Consider the following 19,988-nt stretch of genomic DNA (forward strand, 5'->3'; position numbering starts at 1 on the left):
ACTACCTACAAGCGCTGTACCTTCTACAATCTGCAAAGGCTGTGCCCCTATGCACAGGCTGACCCCGTACTGCCTGTAAGCTATGGTTTACCCCTACTGTCTATAGGAGCTGTACCCCTACTGCCTGCAGGGGCTGTGCGCCCTATGACCTGCAGATGCTATACCCACTACTGCCTGCAGGGCCTGTGCCCCCTACTGCCTGCAGAGGCTGTGTCCCCTACCTGCAGGGGCTGTACCCCTCCCACCTGCGGGGACTTTACCCCCTAATACTTACAGGCACTGTCCCCACCATAACCTGCAGGGGCTGTGCCTGATGCTTCACACTTATTTTCAGCTTATCCTGCTCTGGATTCCCCCTGTAAGGCGGAGCAATGACAAGTTCTGAAACACACTAATACCCAGGTTATGGCCGGCCTTTGAACACGACCCAATCCACTTGGGACCCCAGGAGCTGCGTGGTGATGATGGAGAAGCCTTGCTTATTGCTTCCAGGCAAGTCTGGTGAATTGCACAGGTAGAGCCCTGACTTGGGGAGGAGAGAGGCCCTTGGGTTGGAGTGTTCCTAATGTCAGAGACTTGAAAGCAAAGGCCAGCTCTCCTGCCACCTTCCCTTGGCGTCTGTGGGTGTCAGCCTCCGTCCTCCACATCTCACAATCACCACCTCCCACTGATCCCTCTACCTGAGAACCCCTGGCATCCACCACCTTCCTCATCCCACTGCCCTGCCCAGGCCCCACCCTCATCATGTCATACCTGAAGCTACACTACCAGTTCCCAGCCCTGCTTTTGACCTCAGAATAAGGTTACACTTAGCCACATCTACAGTTCATCTTTCCTTGGGCTCCTCTTTGGCCTCTTCACCTTCCCGCCCATCCCCATTTTACCATCCAATCATAGCTAAACTGCATATCCCCAGCCTCCTTTCTTCACTGTGTGTTCCCCTCCTCACCTACCCTGCCCCATTGGCATGGTTCTCCCCCACGTCGGGAACCTTCCTCCCCAGGGTGGGAGCAAGGCTACCATCTATGAGATTCCACAACAACCTCAGCAAACCCCTTTCGTGGCACTATGAGAATCCTATGAGCATTGCCTCTTCACCCGCCTGCTTCTCCACAAGGTGGGCAGACTAGGGACTTGCCTAGCATTGTGTGGGTTCTCAAACAAGGTATGCTGAAGAGACGGACAAAGAAGTTCCTTCTGTCACTGCTAGAGCCATGGGAAGGTGGCCCAGGTAGCTCCCGGGTGAGGAGAGAGACTTATGCATTGTATTTATTGTCTTCGAGAGTTCAAACCACAGGTGACAAGATAGTCAAAACAGGCTACAGACTGTAGCTAGGACCTTGACAATGCTACTTCCTGGTCCCTCTAGAGTCCCCAGTTGTTCATGAAAATTTTCCTGCCTCCAAACAAGGAGCCCTAACCCTAATTAACACTCACCCACATGCAGCACTCTTCCCCTGGCCTCAAAGGTGCTCAGAATTCACTAGCTACCATAAAGTACAGCTGGTTCCCTGGTTCTCACCATAGTCATCCCCTGCAAGTCCAGGGACTGGCTTCTCTGGCATTGTCAGCTGCTGAGGCTCCCACCTGAAGCTTTCAGGTTCTGCTCCTGAGACAAGACTGCTTGACAAGCCCCGATCAGAGGCAGCTACCCCAGCACCAAAAGCAAATAGGAATCTTCTTTTTAGCAGACGCCTTGATGCTGTAGCCAGAGCTCATTCATGCATATGATTTATTAACTAATTTAGCATGTAAGAAAAACATCTGCATTTTACTTTTATCATCTTGCCAGCAGACAGGCTGAAGACAAGATGCGTGCTGCAGGCTTGTTTAATAGGGCCTTAAACATTTCTTCTCACTTGCCCGAGTTTGTATGACGCTCTGGTTTCAGAGGTTGTCTGATTTCACTGACCTAACACAAACAAACCCAAAGTAAAGCTCTCACCAACACATAAATACCACAGGGACTGTCAGGGTGGCCATAAAACCCATGTTGGCCAAGTCCCACTTTGAGAGCATGCTGGTTGCCAGGACTGTCTTGGAATTTGGGGAATAAAAGGTATTCAGTTAGTTAACATTCTGAACTGAGCCTGGTTACCTTTTGTTATATACAATTTTAAGATTTTCATTTAAAGGAATGTGAACTTGTAAGGATATTTGTTTTGGGCAAACACCAGTTGGATGATATAACGAGTATAATGGTGTCCCCCCAATAAAAAGATATGTTTAAGTCCTAATCCCCCATAACTCTGAATGTGACTTCTTTAGAAATAGGGTCTTTGCAGAGGTAATTGAGTTAAAATGAAGTCTGACTGGATGAGGGTAGCCCTAATCCAAAGACTGTCGTCTTTATGAGGAAAGGAAATTTGAACATAGAGACACAGACACAGGGAAGACGGCTATGTGGAGACAGAGGCAGAGACTATAGTGCTGTATCTACAAACCAAGGAACACTGAGGACTGCAGGAAGCCGCCGGGAGCAGAGAGCGAAGCTGGACACAGGATTGCCCACTGAGCCTCTAGAAAGTAACCAATCCTGTGGAAACCTTGATTTTGACTTCTGGCCTCCAGAACTACAAAAAAATCTTTCTGGGCTTGTTTTTGTTTTGTTTGTTTTGTTTTTGTTTTTGTTTTTGTATTTTCCTTTTTCTGAGATAGGGTCTTGTGCTCTGTTGCCCAGGCTGGAGTGAAGTGGTGCAATCACGGCTCACTGCAGCCATGACCCAGCCAGGCTCAGGTGATCCTCGCACCTCAGCCTCCCAAGTAGCTGGGACTACAGGCATGCACCTTCATGCCTGGCCAATTTTTGTGCTTTTTGTAGAGACAGGGTTTCTCCATGTTGCCAGGCTGGTCTTGAACTCCTGGGCTCAAGGGATCCACCCACCTTGGCCTCCCAAACTGCTGGGATTACAGGCGTGAGCCACTACGCCCTGGCAGGTCCTGTTCTTTTAAACCTTGTGTTTGGTGATTTCTCACAGCAGCCCTAGGAAACCAGTACAGATGGCCAAGGCCACATTGCCTCTGGCACTTGGGATGATGGTGTACCAGACCACTTGTGGCCGGTAGAATGGCACAACTGGGAGGTGCTGGCCCAGGAGAGGAGAAGCCCAACGCAGCACCACACTAAACAGGTTCCCTAAGGTCTCTGGGTCTCTGTTTCTTCCCACACAAAGTGAAGGGACCTGACTGAAAAGGAAGCCCTCAGCGCCATTCTGTGTGTGTACCTGAGTCTTGAGCTCTAAAGTAGCGTCATTCTATATTTGCTGACCACAAATTTAGTAGCCTAACCATGCTCTCAAGTAGCATCTTCAGAACTATCGAGGCTGAGTGGCCCACACAGCCTGGGCACCAACACCCAACACTGCCCAGGGCCAGTGTAGGCACTGAAGGCCCCAGAGGTCTCCTGGTGCTGGCTGTGGTTCTCACAGCAACTTGAGAAGTCTGTGCCTGAACCCACTTTTCTCTTTATTGGGCAAGAGATGAAACAGCCTCCTGGAAACTGTATCCCCATTGAACCTATATCTGCCAATGGACTTACAGCACTGGTTAGAGACACGTTTTCCCATGGGGAGCTCTTTGCATACCCCCTTTTGTTAGTATACTAGAAATTGTCATGCGGAGGGAGCAGCAGGTGTCTTGGCAAATATTTAGCCACAGGGAAGGATGCGTTCAAATTCATTCCTCCCTGAGGTCTTTAGACAGCTCCACCAGCAGAGTTCTGGTGGAGGGATGGAGACTTAGTCTGCCCATAGACTGGGGAGGTTCACAGGAATTCTATTACAACACCCTTTTCCTCAGTCCCCCAGGCACCCGGAATAAGATCTTGGTAATGTTTGCTAAGCTGCACTTTATTGAATACGGTTATTTCCCCAAAAGACTTTTATTCTGAGTTATACTCATGATTTCACCTCCTAGGGGCCAAAACATTTTCCTAGGAAGAAAGATCTCATTCCTCTATCCAAAGGAATAAAACTGGGGTTTCTCCAGGCCTCCAGATTTTAAGATTTGGGTTGGCAGTCACTAAGTATGTGCTCTGATGTCCCCCATCCTTACCCTCATTTCTTTTTGTTATTCTTGCTAGTTTAATAGTCTGTTTATAAGCTCCATGAAGAAGGGACTGAGGTCAGTCTTGCTCCCAGCATGGCACCCAGAGAAGGTTCCTGATAACTCCCTCTCCAGTGAGTAAGGAAGTACCCTCCCTCACAGGGTCAGTGTGACACTGGCCTCACAGTGCTGGGAAGCTGGCCATGCATCCTCTGAGCTCACAGCAGGAAAGGGGTTTCAAGATGACGAATGTTGATGTAGACAAGCTGGAGTCAACCTCTCACCCCAAGATCTGTTTTGCAATCTATAAAGGGCAAAGGGGATCTCTTGCAAATATCTATTGGGAGCCAAGAATTTGAACTTGCTACCCTGGCTGCTATAGTGGTGTGGCTTCTGTCCCAGCTGTAATGGTAAATTGGTATCCCAAGTTGTTTCTGCTGAGCTCAATGCCCATATGTGATTTCTCAAAATGGGCTGGCTCCAAGAATAGGCTTTATGATGCTGAGGGTCAGCCACTTGGAGCCATAACAGGTTCTGCATATGTCAGTGGCATCATTCGGAACCGTCACCCCTGAGCGAAGCCTCCAGCTCCAGGAACCGCCCCCCAGCCCCTGGTCTCTTCCAGTCTCCACAAGCCACCTCAGCTTACCACTCAGAGGATGGGGAACCGTGAACTGCTTCTTGCTGGTGCGGATGGGAAGGACGCTCTGCTTCTGCCTCAGGTCCTCCTTCCGCTGGGCTTTCCTCTGCTGGACCATGTGTTCGAGCTTTTTCAGCCGTTCTTGTGAGCGAGAAATGAACTGAGGCTTACGAACTTCCAGTGCTTCCTATGCAAAGCAAAGAAAACATGTCATTTTTAAGAGCAGTGACACAGAAAGGCAACACATCCGTCTGATGTGGCCAAGAAGCTGATGGCAAGCATGACAATCCGAGACCAAAAGCCACGGTGCAAAAGTACGTCACAATTTTCCTCCATGTCCTTGTGTAAAGAGGGTAACAGGCACGTTGACAACACAGGTCCTGGGGGTCAGGCCTGGCCAGCGCTGAGACCCCTGCTGCAGCAGGTTTGACGGGCAACTGGCATCAAAGCCGGGAGTGCAGAGGCAACGTCTGCCCATTCCTCTTTCTACCCTGCTGAGTCATTTGTTCCCAAAAGACAATCCAAGAGCCCTACATTCTGTATTCCAAAGAGACATGGGTGTGGAGGGAACGGAGGTGCTGAGTCACTTGCTTCTGTTGCACTTGGAAGCCCCAAGAAGTGCAGACACAGATCATTCACTCAGTGTGAAAAACACGCCCTTTCAGAGGCACCACAACTGCAGCAAAAGGAAACAGCTCCTCCTCCTGGGTAGAAAGAGTTGGGAGGAAACCTTAGCCTATGCAGAAGGTTCTGTGAGCTCCACAAACCATGTCAGAAGTCCCTGTCTCCACTCCCACCTCCATGCACCAAGCCACCCACACAAGTCTCCTGAACAAGACTAACAACTGCCATTCTGCTGTGTCCCAGACACTGGGCTAGGTGCTCGATGTGTGGAGTCCCACAGCTGTTCACGAAGGCAGGCATATTTCTTTCCATTTGACAGATGCAAAAACTGAGGCTCATGGTAGTTTGGTAGATCACATGGTAACGACCCATCCGTGGGAACCCCATTCTTTTCCTGCACTGCTTTTGATGGTCTTAATTTACTATTCCTGAGTGTCTCTGCTCAAGTTGTCCCCGGCCTGAAGTACCACCCACAGCCATTGGTTCAAGTTCCATCTACCCCAGGAATCCCTGTTGAAATGCTCTGTTGAGTCAGAGCACGGTGCTTCACCTATGGGCTTGAGCAACAGTGAGTCACACATTTACCTCGGTGCTAGGCTGTGAGCTCCAGGAAGTCATGGGCCATGTCTCATTAACAATGCATCACTCACATAGTAGGAGTTCTGCATGTATACGCTCAGCAAAGGCTCGCTGGGCGTGCTGCCATGACCAAGACGTTCCTCTGCCCCCTTACTCTTCCACTGGGAGTTCAGTGTGCCCAGGGGGAAGAAGTGTGGGCTCAGTCTATGTCATATGTGTGTCCCTGGCAGCTATGCTAGGGAAGAAGTCTTCTCGGCCAGCTCCCCACATGATGCCAGCCACCAGGAACAGAGAACCACAAGGAATAAGTCACTGGATATGCTGGAGCTTCAAGAGAGTTCCATGCCTAAAGAGATAACCCTTAGGAACAGACTGGTGGCTCAGGTGTAGCTTCTGCCTTGGCTGCCCACCCCACCAAGAATGTCCTTGGAGACTTTGAGGGCAGCATGAATGCCTCACCCAGGTCCCACCAAGGCCCCCTGGGTACAGGAGCCAGCCAGTGGAGCCATCTCCACACCCGCAACTGCAGGGAGGTTTGCAAACTTATTAAGTGCCTTCCAAGAAGGTGTGGCTAGCTGTGCAATACAGTTAGCAGAGACTTTCTCTGAGGTTGTTTGCCCTCCTAATTTTTATTTCTCTGTATTTTTAAACTTTATAAAATGTGTGCATACTACATTTTATAAAGCAATTGGGAAAAGATGCCAAATTAAAACTTTCCTATCCTTCCATTCATGACCACGTGACCTTGGGCAACTTCACCTCTCACAATCTCAGTGTCCTCATCTGAAGACACTGAGATCTGGAGCTCCTACAGGCTCCTACCTCCTGGGAGTCTTACATGGATTGGAGGCACTGATGCCTAGGAAGTGACCTGTGGAAGGCTGGAGCATCCATCACTGCTGCTGTCACTGTCACTACTGATAGTATTTGATCTTCATTCTAACCTGGAGGAGTCAGTGTCATTATCTCCATTATTCAAACAGTGACAGAGTAGCCCAGAAAGCTTAGGGGACCTGCCCAGTCACATAGCTGCTATGAAGTGAAATCAGGTTTCCAGCCTCAGAGGTGGAAGTGAGGGAGTGTGTGCTCACGGACTCCCTAGGAAATCTCTCCCTTTGGCAGGAATCAAGCCATGACACACAGAAGGCCTTACTTGCAAAGTCAAGGATCTTGCAGGCGTTTGCTGAGGCTCAGAACAGTCTTCGGACAGGCCAGGGCTCCCTGCTCTCTCAGGGGGTGCTGGCGAGGGTGCTGCTGTGGAGGGCTCAGGCGTGGTGGGGTCCTCACTCTTCTTACATTCCTTTATTTTTACAACCAAGTCACAGCACGTGTAATCTCCTAGGAGAGAAGATTTAGAATCCCATTTAGAGTGCACCAAGTGATTTTCGCCTGACTCCTCAATACCATTAGACACAGAAGACAATTTTGAAAATAGAAACGCCAGTGGATTATTAATGGGCCTCGTTAAGCTGACAAGATCATGCCTCATCACAGAGCCCCCGGCCGCCCTGGTCACAAGGAAGAGCATTTGCATTCAGCCAGACTTCAGGACCGGCTAATTATGCCAGGGAGGTATTCCCTAGGCTTCTGACGGTTAGGATGGCTTTGCTCAAAATGAAAAGAAACTTTTCTATTCGGTGCTTCATATTAAGTGTGTCCTGTCCAATTATCACAGTTGGGTTGTTTTGGGACAGTGTATTAATCTAGTCAGTGCTTGCTACACTGATGATATAAGGACAGAGCGCTGGTATTCAATTAGAGAGCCCTCCCCAGCACTTGCTGGAGACGACCACTGGCTTTGCATAAGTAATTGGGATGACTTCTCGCTCAAGGCTGGTTTTGGGCTCTTCCTGGGGCCATTTTGACTTTCCCTTGTGGAAAGGGTCCGGAAATGAACGGATCCAATAGCATCTCGGGCAGGACCGTTTCTGATGGATTGGGGATTAATGAGTAATCACTGGGCACTTACTGGCCTCAGCCTGCAACACAATGTCCTTCACTCTGTCCTTAGTCCACCCCTCCCATATGAGCCCCACTGCTTGCCTCACTGCACCTTCCCCTCAACACAGCACCCTGAAACCACCCCAGTTCTGAAATGCATGGCAGCCTCTCCCTCACTCCTCACCCACATGCTCGCCTATCTTCATAAAGCCCCTTTGATTCCTCTGCCCAGTGGACTCCCACCTCCAGGCTGAGTCCAAACCTTCCAAAAGCCTCCCTCCCCTTCCCAAGGCAGGACCCATCCCTGCCTCTGCTATGTCACCCCAGGGAACACACATCGCTCACTCAGCAGCATCTATAACCGGGGGAGGGGTTGGAAGATGATGTTTTCACCCCACCAGCTAGGACTCCCTAGAGGGCTGGACCATATCGTATCCACCCTCCTTCTCTCCACAGCACCAGGCTAGGTGCCCAAAAGGAGCTCATTCTGTGGCGAGTGTGGAGGTGGCCTTCTGGAGGCTCACCCGTCCATGGGATGCATCTCCACGATTACAACGACTACAACTCACCATTTATGCCTGGGTCGTCCCTTGCCTGGGTCAGCTGTCCAACCTCTGCTCAAGACCCACCCACAGTTCCTGTTACCTACAAGCCCAAGCCAAGTGGACTTTCCATGGCCATTCACGGTGGGCATCCCACCAGCAGCGGTCACTTTGGAGTCTCTAACAACAGCACACCACTTACGTTTCCAGTCACGCTCTTTCATTTTTCTGAGCATTTGCTCTGGTGCCTTCTGGAAAATTTCCCTGTGACCACTCTGCCCCACCCACCCCGTCTCCCACTGCCCCTTCAGGCCTAATACTAGCCCCAACCCCCTCCTGTGGAGTTAATCTTGCCTTCTGCCACACTGCTTCCATGTCTTCTTGTGAGCACGTTTTCTAGTTCACCCTGTCCACAGGGGAGGAAGCCACAATTTCTCCGCCTCCTTCTCCATCATTCTCCCCAGCACCAGAACCAGAAACCCCAGGGCCAACCCTAACATTCCCACCTTTCCACTGCTCAAAGACCCATCCCTGGATCCCGAGCGTCTCTGCAGCCACGGCCCCTCCTGCACAGTGACTCCACACTCCCCTCGTCGGCTGGGCCTCAGCCCCCAGCCGTGCTCCTCTCCCATCTGTCCTCCACATTACGCACAAGGCAGTAGTTTCCTCTCGAGCAAATCTAATTATTTCTCTTCCTTTTCAAAGGCTTGGCTCTGCCTTCAATCCAGACTTCCTAAGTGGGTTTAGAAAGGCCTTCCAACCTGATGCATGTGACCCCTGCAGACTCACGCCAGTCACTGCCACCCCCACAACCCTTGCGTCCTGGCCCGACCCTCTGCAGGTCCCCACATCAACCACGTTCTTCCTGTCCCAGTTCCTTGTTTCGTGTGTACCTTTCCCTCTGCCCTCAGTCTGATTTGAAAATGTCAAATATACTTTCAAGTTCCTGCTCAAATCACTTCCTTGGCAAAGGTGCCTCTGCACAGACCCTCCTCGGAGTGTCAGGGGCTGTCCTCGGCTTCCCCATGGCCCATCACACAGAACTATGCTGCTGTTTCCTGCACCAACTGAGAGCCTAGAGGGCAGGGGATATAAGGCACAGTGTCTGGCATGCAGTAGATGCTTAATAAATGCTTCTCTAAACGATTAATGAATGAGAAGCTAGGGATTAACTCGGGTTCCAAGTGAAATTACTTTTATCAATTGCCATAACCAATTTAAATTTTACAGCCCAAGCTGATATCTTTCTGTCCATTTCCGTAGTTCTTAGAGAACATCTTTAGAGTGAGAGGAAATATAAATTTTCCTGCTGACATAACCAGGTGCCACAGGACGTTTTTCCAACGTGTTCTTATGTCCTTTCTGTATCATTGTTGCACCATTTAGTAGTGGTCAGCAACTTGACGCCCAGAGAAATGATGGCTGTGTTCTAATTCTTGGTTTCTTCTTCTGTGGGAGGCTGAGTTTGGGACCTACCTTTTGGGCACGTGAGTTCCAGTGTCTCATGCTTGTTAAGTGCTGGGCACCTGTGGGAGCCTCGCCCCTTAGTCATTATCGCTGCTAGTTAGTCACTGGGCCACGGTCAACCCAGTGGACCTGCTGCCTTCAGAGCAGCCACACACACCTGCATCTCCAACTTTCCTTAGCTGAGCCTGGGAGTCTGTTGTGTACCTGGGTGTGGTCTTCTCTCAGCCACAGTGGGTACTGGCCTTGCACACAGTGGGCTTGAAAAATCCCTGACCCACATAGGGCTGCCTCCTGGGTGCTTAGGAGGTTCTTACGTGGCAACAATTTGTCCCCTCTCTGCTCTCCCAGTTGGAGAAGGGGAGGCTTCTTCAGGTGAACAGTGACTGTATGCACAAGGTCCAAGTAGGCAATCAACAACTTTTTATCGACTGTCAAGACAGAATGATGTCACCCACCACCCTCGCTCCTTACCTTTGGGGCACTTGCTTTCTATCTGAACACCATTGTCTTCTTGTGGAGATGCACATACATCTTGTAAGGGGCAAAGAAACCCAGGAAAAAGGATTCTGGGTTTCAGGAAGCTTTGATGTCGTCTCTCTGTGGGTTCAGAAAGGTCTCTAGACAGACAGTCATCGCTTGGAGAGCTATCCCCAATGGGAGGGAAATGTCTAGTGGGCTTCTGTTCCACTGGAGGAGCAGACAGAGTCATGCATGCTTCTCCTTGCTGCCTCTTGCTGCTTCCAGAAAATACTTTTGTGTGTACTAAAAATAAAATGAGAGTTGTACTCAAAATCTCTTAAGAATCCAATCTGAATTACTGACTTCTACCGCACATGGTGCTTTGCTCGGGACAAACTTGAGGGGGAGTACAGTACTGCAAGTTCAGTTAGGAGCTCCATCTCTATACAGCGCTGTCCTGGATGGGGCTTGAAAGAGACTGTGCTCTGTGGTGTCCTTAGGAACTCATATTACATTATCTTCAGTGAGCAATAGAGTGAGTTAGCACCTTGATTCTGGGGCCAGAGTACCTGAATTCAAATCCCACCTCTGCTACATTTAAACTTTCCACCCTCACCTGTAAAATTGAGGTGAGGCAATAATATAATGGACTAATATTAAATTATTTATTATTAAGGTTTCTGTAATAAGTTTATTTCTATAACAAATTATATCTTTTATATATTTATATGATTATATTATATATAACAACATATCTATATTATATAAATCTCAAATATGAAAATTGAGGTAATGTTATAATGAAATAGTAATTTATATAGAGTGTTTAGCACAGTACCTGATGCACAATCAGCTTTGAATAAATGTTTGTTATGATTACTATTGCAGAAGCATTGGTGCCAAGTTACATACTATGGCAAATACAGAGGTAGGAAACAATTTATCGGGTCAATGTGCAGAGCTCTAATAAAGCGGTGGGTTTAAAGACGTGTACAACATGTCGCTTGTTTCCACATTGTACTATCAAAAGCCTGGGAACCACCCTATGTCCATTGATAGGGGACTAATTAAATAAATTATGGTACATCCATGCTCTGCAACGGTTAAAAAGAATGAGGCAGATGCTCTTGTGTGGATGTGGGTTAATCTGTAAGATACATTATCTAGTGAACAAAGCAAAATGCAGGACAGTGTGCTTCCCCAGTAAATGCTTTTAGACTCAGATATCTCTCAAAGGACACAGAACAGGCGGGAGACTGTGTTGTCTCAGGAGAGGGCAATGTAACACTAGGAATTGGCAGTGGAAAACAGGCTTTCTTTTCACCACCCATTTTGTACTCTTTCATTTTTTTAAACCTCTTTTATTTTGGAATGCCCTATACATTTTTTAAAGAGTTATTCTTTTTAAATAAGGGAGGGACTGCACCAAGTTGTCAGCCCCCCATGCTGATGCCACCCGAGAGAAATGGCCCCGCCATTGCTGCCAGTGGGAATGCGTCCTAGCCTTCCTGTGTGTTGGGACAGCAAAAAACATACTGGGAATCCCTGGAATAATAAAAGTTATAAGAACATTCTTGCTATGTTTTCTCAAATGTCTTATATATAAAAAGGAATTGAGCTCATGACTATCAACCTCTCTCATCAATTTCTCAGAAGTCTGTCATTTGTTCTACCCCCTCTGTCCTGGAGTCCCCACTGCTCCAGCCCGTGGGAACAGGCTGTGTGGGGCAAGGCCAGGCTGTGTAGTACAGAGGGAAGAGCAAAGACTCTAGGGTTAGAGGGCCCTCAAAGCACCTTCCTGGCCGTGGGATCCAGCACAGGTGAGGCCACCTGAAGGCCATCAATCTTCTTATTCACCAAGAGGGGAAACCCAGCTTTCCATGTTCTTATGTGCAAATAAACAAAGTGTAGGTCAAAAGCGGCTGCAGGCCCCAGTGTTGGATACATAGAAAGTACCAAAAAGAAAGAAATTGTTATCAGCCTTTGTCATTTGGAGATGTTTGTCTACCTATTGTAAAGTTGGCTTTGCTAAACTGTCCAGAAAAATGTTTCCAGACTTTTATTTCAAAACATTGGTTCTGTTTAAGTACAAAATATTGCAGACAGAAGAAGCCCAAGAACAGTCATACATCACCTTCTTTTGTTAGAGCTCTCTGACAGAATCAAAAACCAAATTAGTTATCAGTGATGCAGTCTCAATCTGCCAGGTGATAGGATCCATCCTGGAGTTAGATTTTTTTAAATTAATTAATTTATTTATAGATTTATAAGATCAACCGATCAATATTTTAATCTTTCTATCATCTATCTATTTATCTATCTCTGGTTTACTGTAACTTTTTATGTGAATGAGCTTATGTAAGTCAGATGTTCAGGCTGTGACTTGAAAGAGTTAAACCAACTCAGAGAAAATAGAAGGTAGTTAGTGCACTGGAGAAAAGAAATATGCAGCCAAAGAAGGACTTTTCTGACAACTGATTAATCAGGTCTCATTTCGTGCATTCTGAAACGTACAATCGTCAGCTGTGCAGTCACCCTCAGGTGGACCCTCGCAGGACAAGGCGGCACGTGTGCTCTTCTCCTCTCATGCACTCCACGTGTGGGTGGGACTGAGCGTTCTCTGTTCATGCCCAACATTCCAAACTGCATCACCCCAGTGAGGACCCATGGCCACTGCAGGCTCTGGCCACCTCGAGAGCAGCCTGCCAACGAAGTCACCTATCCCAGGCATTTCCATCCACCGGATGGGCGTTCAAAGTCCTGCTCCTGAGTCTGCCACATGGAGAGGGCTAGGCCATCATGACTGTCCTTTAAATAGAAACATTCCCCATATCCCCTTTTCTCAATTTGGTTGACATGCCACAGAGCAACAATCTCACAAACTTGATTATCCCAGAATTAAGCTATGCAACAGGAAGTGAACTAAAACCAACCAAAGGATTCTGCCCAACAGTTGTAAATTCCTTCTATTGAACTCATATCCTTGACTTATAGAAGAGCCCCTTGGGTCATGATGCAGTACCCATTTATGCTTTCCTCAAGTTCACTTTTATTGCGAAATACATTATATTTACAATGTAAAGCTATTAAACAGAACACCCACAAAGTTACCTCCTAGATTAAGAAGTGGAATATTTCTGGGGCTTCAGACATCTGAGCTGCTCTTGGATGGCACCCACCCACATTCTACGAGACAGGACCACTCACCTCAACTGTGGGTTACTCCATATTCCTTTTGTCTCTAATTTTCCCACCTATGTAGCTACCCTTAACCAATATGTTTTTATACCAAAATTCTGACTAGCAAGCACAAAGCTAGCTTTTTTTTTTTTTTTTTTTTTTTTTTTGAGACAGAGTCTCGTTCTGTCACCAGCTTGAAGTGGCAGTCTCGGCTCACGGCAACCTCCGCCTCCTGGGTTCACGCCATTCTCCTGCCTCAGCCTCCTGAGTAGCTGGGATTATAGGTGCCCGCCACCATGCCCAGCTAATTCTTGTATTTTCAGTGGAGACGGGGTTTTAATATGTTGGCCAGGATGGTCTTGATCTCTTGACCTCATGATCTCCCCGCCTCAGCCTCCTAAAGTGCTGGAATTACAGGCATGAGCCACCAAGTCCAGCAAAAGCTAGCTGTTTTAAGGTAAAGACATCCTTGTATCTGTTAGATAAAAGCTTCCAGAGGAGGCTTCAGCAGGTTGGCTGGGCCATAGCTTTCATGTGAGTTTATAGGATATGATGCTGGGGAAGAAAGTAGCAAGGGATGAATGAGTCCTGGACACCAGGGGATGATCACGGTTGGCATCAGGCGGGGCTGGCATGTGTCCAGACATGCTGGCAGGTAGGAGTAGCATCAGGGGAGCAGGCTGGTCTGGATTTTCTCTTCCTGACCTCACCATGTTCAGCTGTAGGCCTTAGGGATAAGTTCACCGGCAGTGAAATGTGAGCCCTATGGAAACCCATGCAGGCCAGGGACTGGGGGTGATGAAATTTCAAGGACCTCAATGACACATCACCAAGAACAGCCAAGAAGAGGCATGCATCTGGGCTGGGTGGGGACACCGCCAGCCTATGCAGGTCCTTAGGACAACATGAGAAAAAGGTGGGTCTTTTTCAGGACATTTTACTCCATTGGCCAGAAAATGCCGCCATTAGCCAATCTGATAGAAAAAGATACTTTATTGTGTCTCTCCAAATATCATACAAATTTTTGATGTTCTTATATGAGCCCCTGTTGAGCCAGTGGCTCCCCACACGCACACAGTTCTCATAACCGTGGCAATTTTGTTCACAGTAGAAAACCAGAAAGCATGAGTGGTTGCTAAGGAGAGAAACCAGTACGACAGCAAGACTGTCAGTCACATCTCAGAGGAAGAGCAAGAAAACTATGAAAAGCAGACACGCGAGCTGGGAGGGTACAGCTGCCCCGGGAACTTTAATAGCCGAAAGCAGGTAAACAACATACAGAACTTGCATTAGAATCCTTTATATCCAGATTAGTTTAAATTGGGTTAAAGGTATTCTCGTATTGAAGATGAAACTTAGCTCTTTAGAACATTCATTCATTCAGGAAGAGAAAGATTGTCTCTGAGGTTTTGAGTCAGTTCTGTGCAGCCTCCTGCCCTCTTAGAACAGACTTCAACCAACCACTCAACCAAAAAGACCTTTCTGAACAAAGCAGGCCTCCCTGAGTGTAAACCACACATTTCCTCCACATGCTGATGTTCTGGGCGGTGACGTTTTCTCCCTGCAGAATCTGGGCCATCTTACAACCAACTGTCTTAAGAGCTCCAGTAACCCAAGCTTGTGTCGTTGTCTCTGGGCCATCAACATAAACATCAATTTCTCAACTCAACTGCAGGGTGGCCCTCAGCATCTCCTAAGAGCCGTAATGCTGTTTGCCATGAACACAAGCAGCCCCAGACTGCCTTCTGCCCTCAACACCTTTGCAAAGCTCTCAGGTCTGCATTTTATACATAGCGTCTCACCTCTTCCTCTCACCTGGGTTCTCCTCCAGACAGCCCCAAAACTACAGCATCTAACTGGAAACCAGTTAAGAGAGGTTGGCAGGCTTGGGTGTCTGTTGAACACCCACTCTGCATGGGCACCTGCAGGTGAATTGAGAACTCTCTTTTGCTGTGTCCTTTTGGCAAGTGAGAGGCTGCTGCAGAGGGGAAGGAAGGCATTCTGTTGCATGTTGTGTGCTGCGGGGGAAAGGTATTCTTCTGCATGTTGCATGCTGCAGAGGTGGGGAAGGCATTATTCTCCATGTTGCATACTGCAAGGGGGAGGCATTCTTTTGCATGTTGTGTACTGCAGTGGTGGGAAAGGCATTCTTCTGCAGGTTGCATGCTGCAGAGAAGGAGGGAAGGCATTCTTCTGCATGTGGTGTCCTGCAGTGGAGGGAAAGGCATTCTTCTGCAGGTTGCATGTTGCAGAGGGGGAGAAGGCATTTTTCTGCATGTTGCGTGCTGCAGAGGAGCAGGGAAGGCATTCTTTTGCATGATGCATGCTCATCCGTGGACATGGAGGCCATGAAAGAGGAAGGAAGAGGCAGTAACAATGAGCACTCTAATCGCACAGCTTTTCACGCAAGTGTTGTTTGGTTTATTCTTTTACTTTTAAAGGAGAGAGAAAACCTAAAACCACCTCCAATTACAATACATGGAAGATGAAATAAAATAAAGTCAAGTTAATTTGTAGCCTTTTAAGAAACAAGAGGTTGAGCGTGGTGACTCAAACATGTAATCCCAGCACGTTGGGAGGCTGAGGCAGGAGGATTCCTTGAACACAGGAGTTCAAGCCCAGCCTGGGCAACATAGTAAGACTCTAACTCTACTAAAAAAAAAAAAACTAGCCAAGCATGGTGGTATGTGCCTGTGGTCCGAGCTACTCTAGAGGCTGAGATGGGAGGACCACTTGAGCCCAGCAGCTCGAGGCTGCAGTGAGCCATGATGGCACCACTTCACTCCAGCCTGAGTGACAGAATGAGACTCTGTCTCAAAAAAAAAAAAAAAAAAAAAATACAGAAAGGAAGAAAGCAAAGAAAGGAAGAAGAAAAAGAAAAGAAAGAGAGAGAAAAAAGAAAAGAAAAGAAAACAGAACAGAGCAAGCCTTTTACATGGACAAGGCTGGTAGATATTTTTTCTCCTTTTTTTTTTTTTTTTTTTTTTTTTTGGTTAAGGCTTCAACTTTTGGCTGCAGGTTAAAACTGTATTTCCTCTTATGGGATCGGGTCGCCATTTGGTATAGCTGTATTTCACCGCATCCAGACTTCTGTTTAAAATCAACCAATAATTGTTTCAGCACATTTCTGTTCAATTTCTATGTAGTGGCATTGCAGCCCAGGAAGGGAGTCAGAAAAGGTAGGAGGAGGCAGACAGCAAATGGGATAAACAGCTCCCGGCAGAGAGGACGGAAGCAGTGAGCTGCGTTACCCACAAAGATGATCCACAGCAAAAGCAGAGCTGGAGCTGGCGCCACTGGGAAGAAGAAGGAGAGAGCAGGAATGGGAATGCCAAGGAGGACAGCCAACCTGAAAATCAACCTGCAGGGATGAAGGGGCAACAGTGGAGCTAGAGGAAGCAGACATGGAGGGGGCCTTTCCTCACCAGAAAACCAGACTTCCTACAAATACCTTTCTAGACAGTAAACAGATATCTTCTGCCATAAACGTCAATCAACCATTAGAACCTTTTCTCCCTAAAGCAGCAGACCTCAGGGGCAGAGAGGCTGATGACCAAGAAATCAGACTGACTTGTAAACAGAGGTAGTGATATATGAGAAGAGGCTTCCTTCTTCTGGGAGCTTGGGCAGATGGTCAGGAAGGGAGAACCATAGTTAAGATGTCAATACGGTGTTAGGATACTATTATGCAAATTCAGTGATCAGAAGCACTCTGTGTATTCAGAGACAAAGGAAAAAAAAGTATATTCAATGTTATTGTTCTAGTGTCAAGTTTCAAGGTACCATGTGGGCAATTGTGCAGGCAACTCTCATTTGCAGTAAAGACTCACATGCAGCTGTTGCCAAGTAGGAATATATGTATCAATTCACACAAAGAATCTCCAGAAAGGACTGGATAACTAGCCAGTTCTAGTTATCCATTATTATTCTGTTATTAGATAGTTACAATTATTCCAGTAATGTCATACACCTAGAGATCTTCAGGTTGATGAACAGAAGTCTTAAAACATAACAAAACTATTTGGAAGGCAGAAAGAAAACACACACACACACGTGCACACACTCATGCCTGTCTGCTTCCTAATAACAAGATTACTTTGACTACATTGCAAATCATGATCAATAGAAACAAGTTCCAATTAAATATTAGATAACATCTTTCTACCTTCCTTTCAAGAATTACAATCCCAGAATATCATCAGTTACCCTACAGTCCTTTATCCCCAAAGCATGGCTCAGATTCCAGAAGCACACAGAAAAATAACTTTAAGCTTTTCTTAAAACTCATTGCTAAAGTTTCCAAAAGTGACCCTTTGAAGTAATAATTACTTTCATTAAGACATTTCCATTTAAAACATCTTTTTCTAAAGTATAAAAGCAATAGATGATCACTGTAAAGAAAATCTGACCTACAGAAAAGTATTAAAAATTAAAATACTGACAATCTGACACTCCCAAAATGCTCACAGTATTTGTCTCTGGGAGCTACGACATATTTCTAGTACATTAATATATGAGCTTTTTCCTTCATTGCTTTCATTTCCACTTTGGATACAGCTTGTAACTCACCTGGGTCACCCTCTCTCATACTCACATCCACTGACGTCTAAAAGCACAGATTCATCGAGACATGCCTGTTTGGGAGCGGAGCTGGGGTGCTGGGCTCCTTGCTATTAACTGGTTCTCCTTTCGTGGTGCCTGGCAACTTCAGCAGGCTTTCATGTCTCCTCCCACTCTTGCTTTCCCGGGTACTCTGACAATTACCAAGCAGACAATGCTGCATGTTAAAAATTGGAAGAAAAAAAAGCAAGGTAATCTTCCAGGCGTTGAAGGGAACAGCACAGAGGAATGTTGACCAAGGTCGCCACAGAGTGAAATGTCTGCTCAGGACCAGATGGTCATCCCAGAACTACCAGACAGGTATGTGCACACATGCATGCGTGTGTGTGTGTCTGTGTGTGCGCATGTGCATGAGTGTATGCATGCACACGTGTGCGTGCGTGTGCATGAGTGAAGAAAGGAGGTGGCTTACATGTCAGACCTTTAACCTACTACCCTCATCTGAGGGTAATGAGCTTCTAGTATTCCAGGGAGGGAAGAAACAAAGTTTTTCTGTGGGTTTCTCCTGCTCCCTCAAATAAATTTTTTGACTTCTTTATATTCAATTTAACTATTTATTGAGTACCTACTATGTGCCAGGAAATGTGATAGGGCACTTGGGATGCAACAGTGAAAAAAACAAAATTCCCGCCCTCATGCCTCCTATATCCAATGGCCATCATCTCCACGCCAGCCCCACATTCCTACAACCTGCTTCACAGCTGCTTCACCTCTGAGCTTACAGATGAAAGCCTCTTACTCTCTGACTACATCCACTAACTCTTCCAGAACACAGAATACTACTCGTTCATGCCTTTTACTCAGAATCACTGAGCCCTCAAGTCCCCAGCACCTCTGTTGCCAGGCACAGCTGGTTGCCTAACTAATATCCATTTTTGCTTTTTTTTTTGTTTTAACTTAGAAAACCCCCCATTTTGTTCAAGATGGCAATGGTCCTAGTTAAAAACATTTTGGCATCATAGGCCACTGCTCTAGTCAGTGAAATATAAGTGGAAAAAGTCCTTTGGGAGAACTGAGCAGGTCTTGAGAGGAGATGGTCCACACAGTATTTGCTGTGGATTTGGATGTGATGGCTGGAGTCCTGGCAACTACTTTATGAGCATAATAATGAGAGCCTCACCTAAAGGAAAACGGAATAGAAAGGAAGGAGTCAGGTTCCAAAGCCATACCCTTCCCCAGGCTGCCTACCTCTGGATTTTTTTTTTTTTTTAACAGTAGATACACTCTTACATTTTTAAGCCACTGCTTTTTGAGTATCTAGTTACTCAGAGTTAAACACAAGTCCTAATTAATCTATCAAGGAATAAGAGTAGATAGATTTATGGTAGCATAGAGCACAATCACATGGCATATTTGTTAAAACTCAGACTGCTGGGCCCACTCTGGGGTTTCCAATTTAGTATATCAGAAGTGAGCCCCAGAAATGTTCATTTCTGAGTTCCCAAGTGATGCTGATGCTACTGCTCCGAATCATACTTTGAGACCCACACGGTTAGGTTTCATTGCAGTGAAGAAACAAAGAACAAAAGTAAGCAGATTTTGGTGGCGCAGTGCCTTGCTACTAAAAATGTGGTACATAAACCAGTAGCATTGACCATGCCCAGGAACTTGCTAGACACACGGAATCCGAGACCTCACCTCAGAACCACTGAATCCGAATCTGCATTGTAACCAGTTCCCAAGTGGTTCACATGCATGTCCATTTCTGAGGAGCAAGACCTGTTACATGGCCCGTGCAAGCCTGGGGGGCTCTGCACATCGTGGTCATTCAGGAAGGTCAAGGAGGCTCCATCTGCCTCCTTGACTATGGGCGCTGAAAGGAGTGGATGGAATGGATCATTGCACTGGCCCATCAAGGCTTCACTCCAGGTGAGTCACATCACTCAGGACTA

General features: G+C 47.0%; 1 protein-coding gene across 4 annotated transcripts in view; it reads right to left on the reverse strand.

Moving 5' to 3' along the window:
- Nucleotides 1-19,988, reverse strand: part of C11H10orf90 (chromosome 11 C10orf90 homolog) — a 242,254-nt gene that overhangs the window by 25,734 nt on the left and 196,532 nt on the right. For 3 of the 4 annotated variants that reach the window (XM_030941362.1, XM_010357851.2, XM_010357841.2), the window contains 3 exons: nt 10,309-10,599; nt 7,041-7,225; nt 4,694-4,871 (listed from right to left, as the gene is read on the reverse strand). In XM_030941362.1, the coding sequence (XP_030797222.1) occupies nt 4,694-4,871; nt 7,041-7,225; nt 10,309-10,599 (654 nt within the window). The remainder of the gene's footprint in view (nt 1-4,693; nt 4,872-7,040; nt 7,226-10,308; nt 10,600-19,988) is intronic. The other variant, XM_030941364.1, reaches the window with a different exon arrangement.

This window comes from Rhinopithecus roxellana, chromosome 11, assembly GCF_007565055.1.
Source record: "Rhinopithecus roxellana isolate Shanxi Qingling chromosome 11, ASM756505v1, whole genome shotgun sequence".
NCBI lineage: Eukaryota > Metazoa > Chordata > Mammalia > Primates > Cercopithecidae > Rhinopithecus > Rhinopithecus roxellana.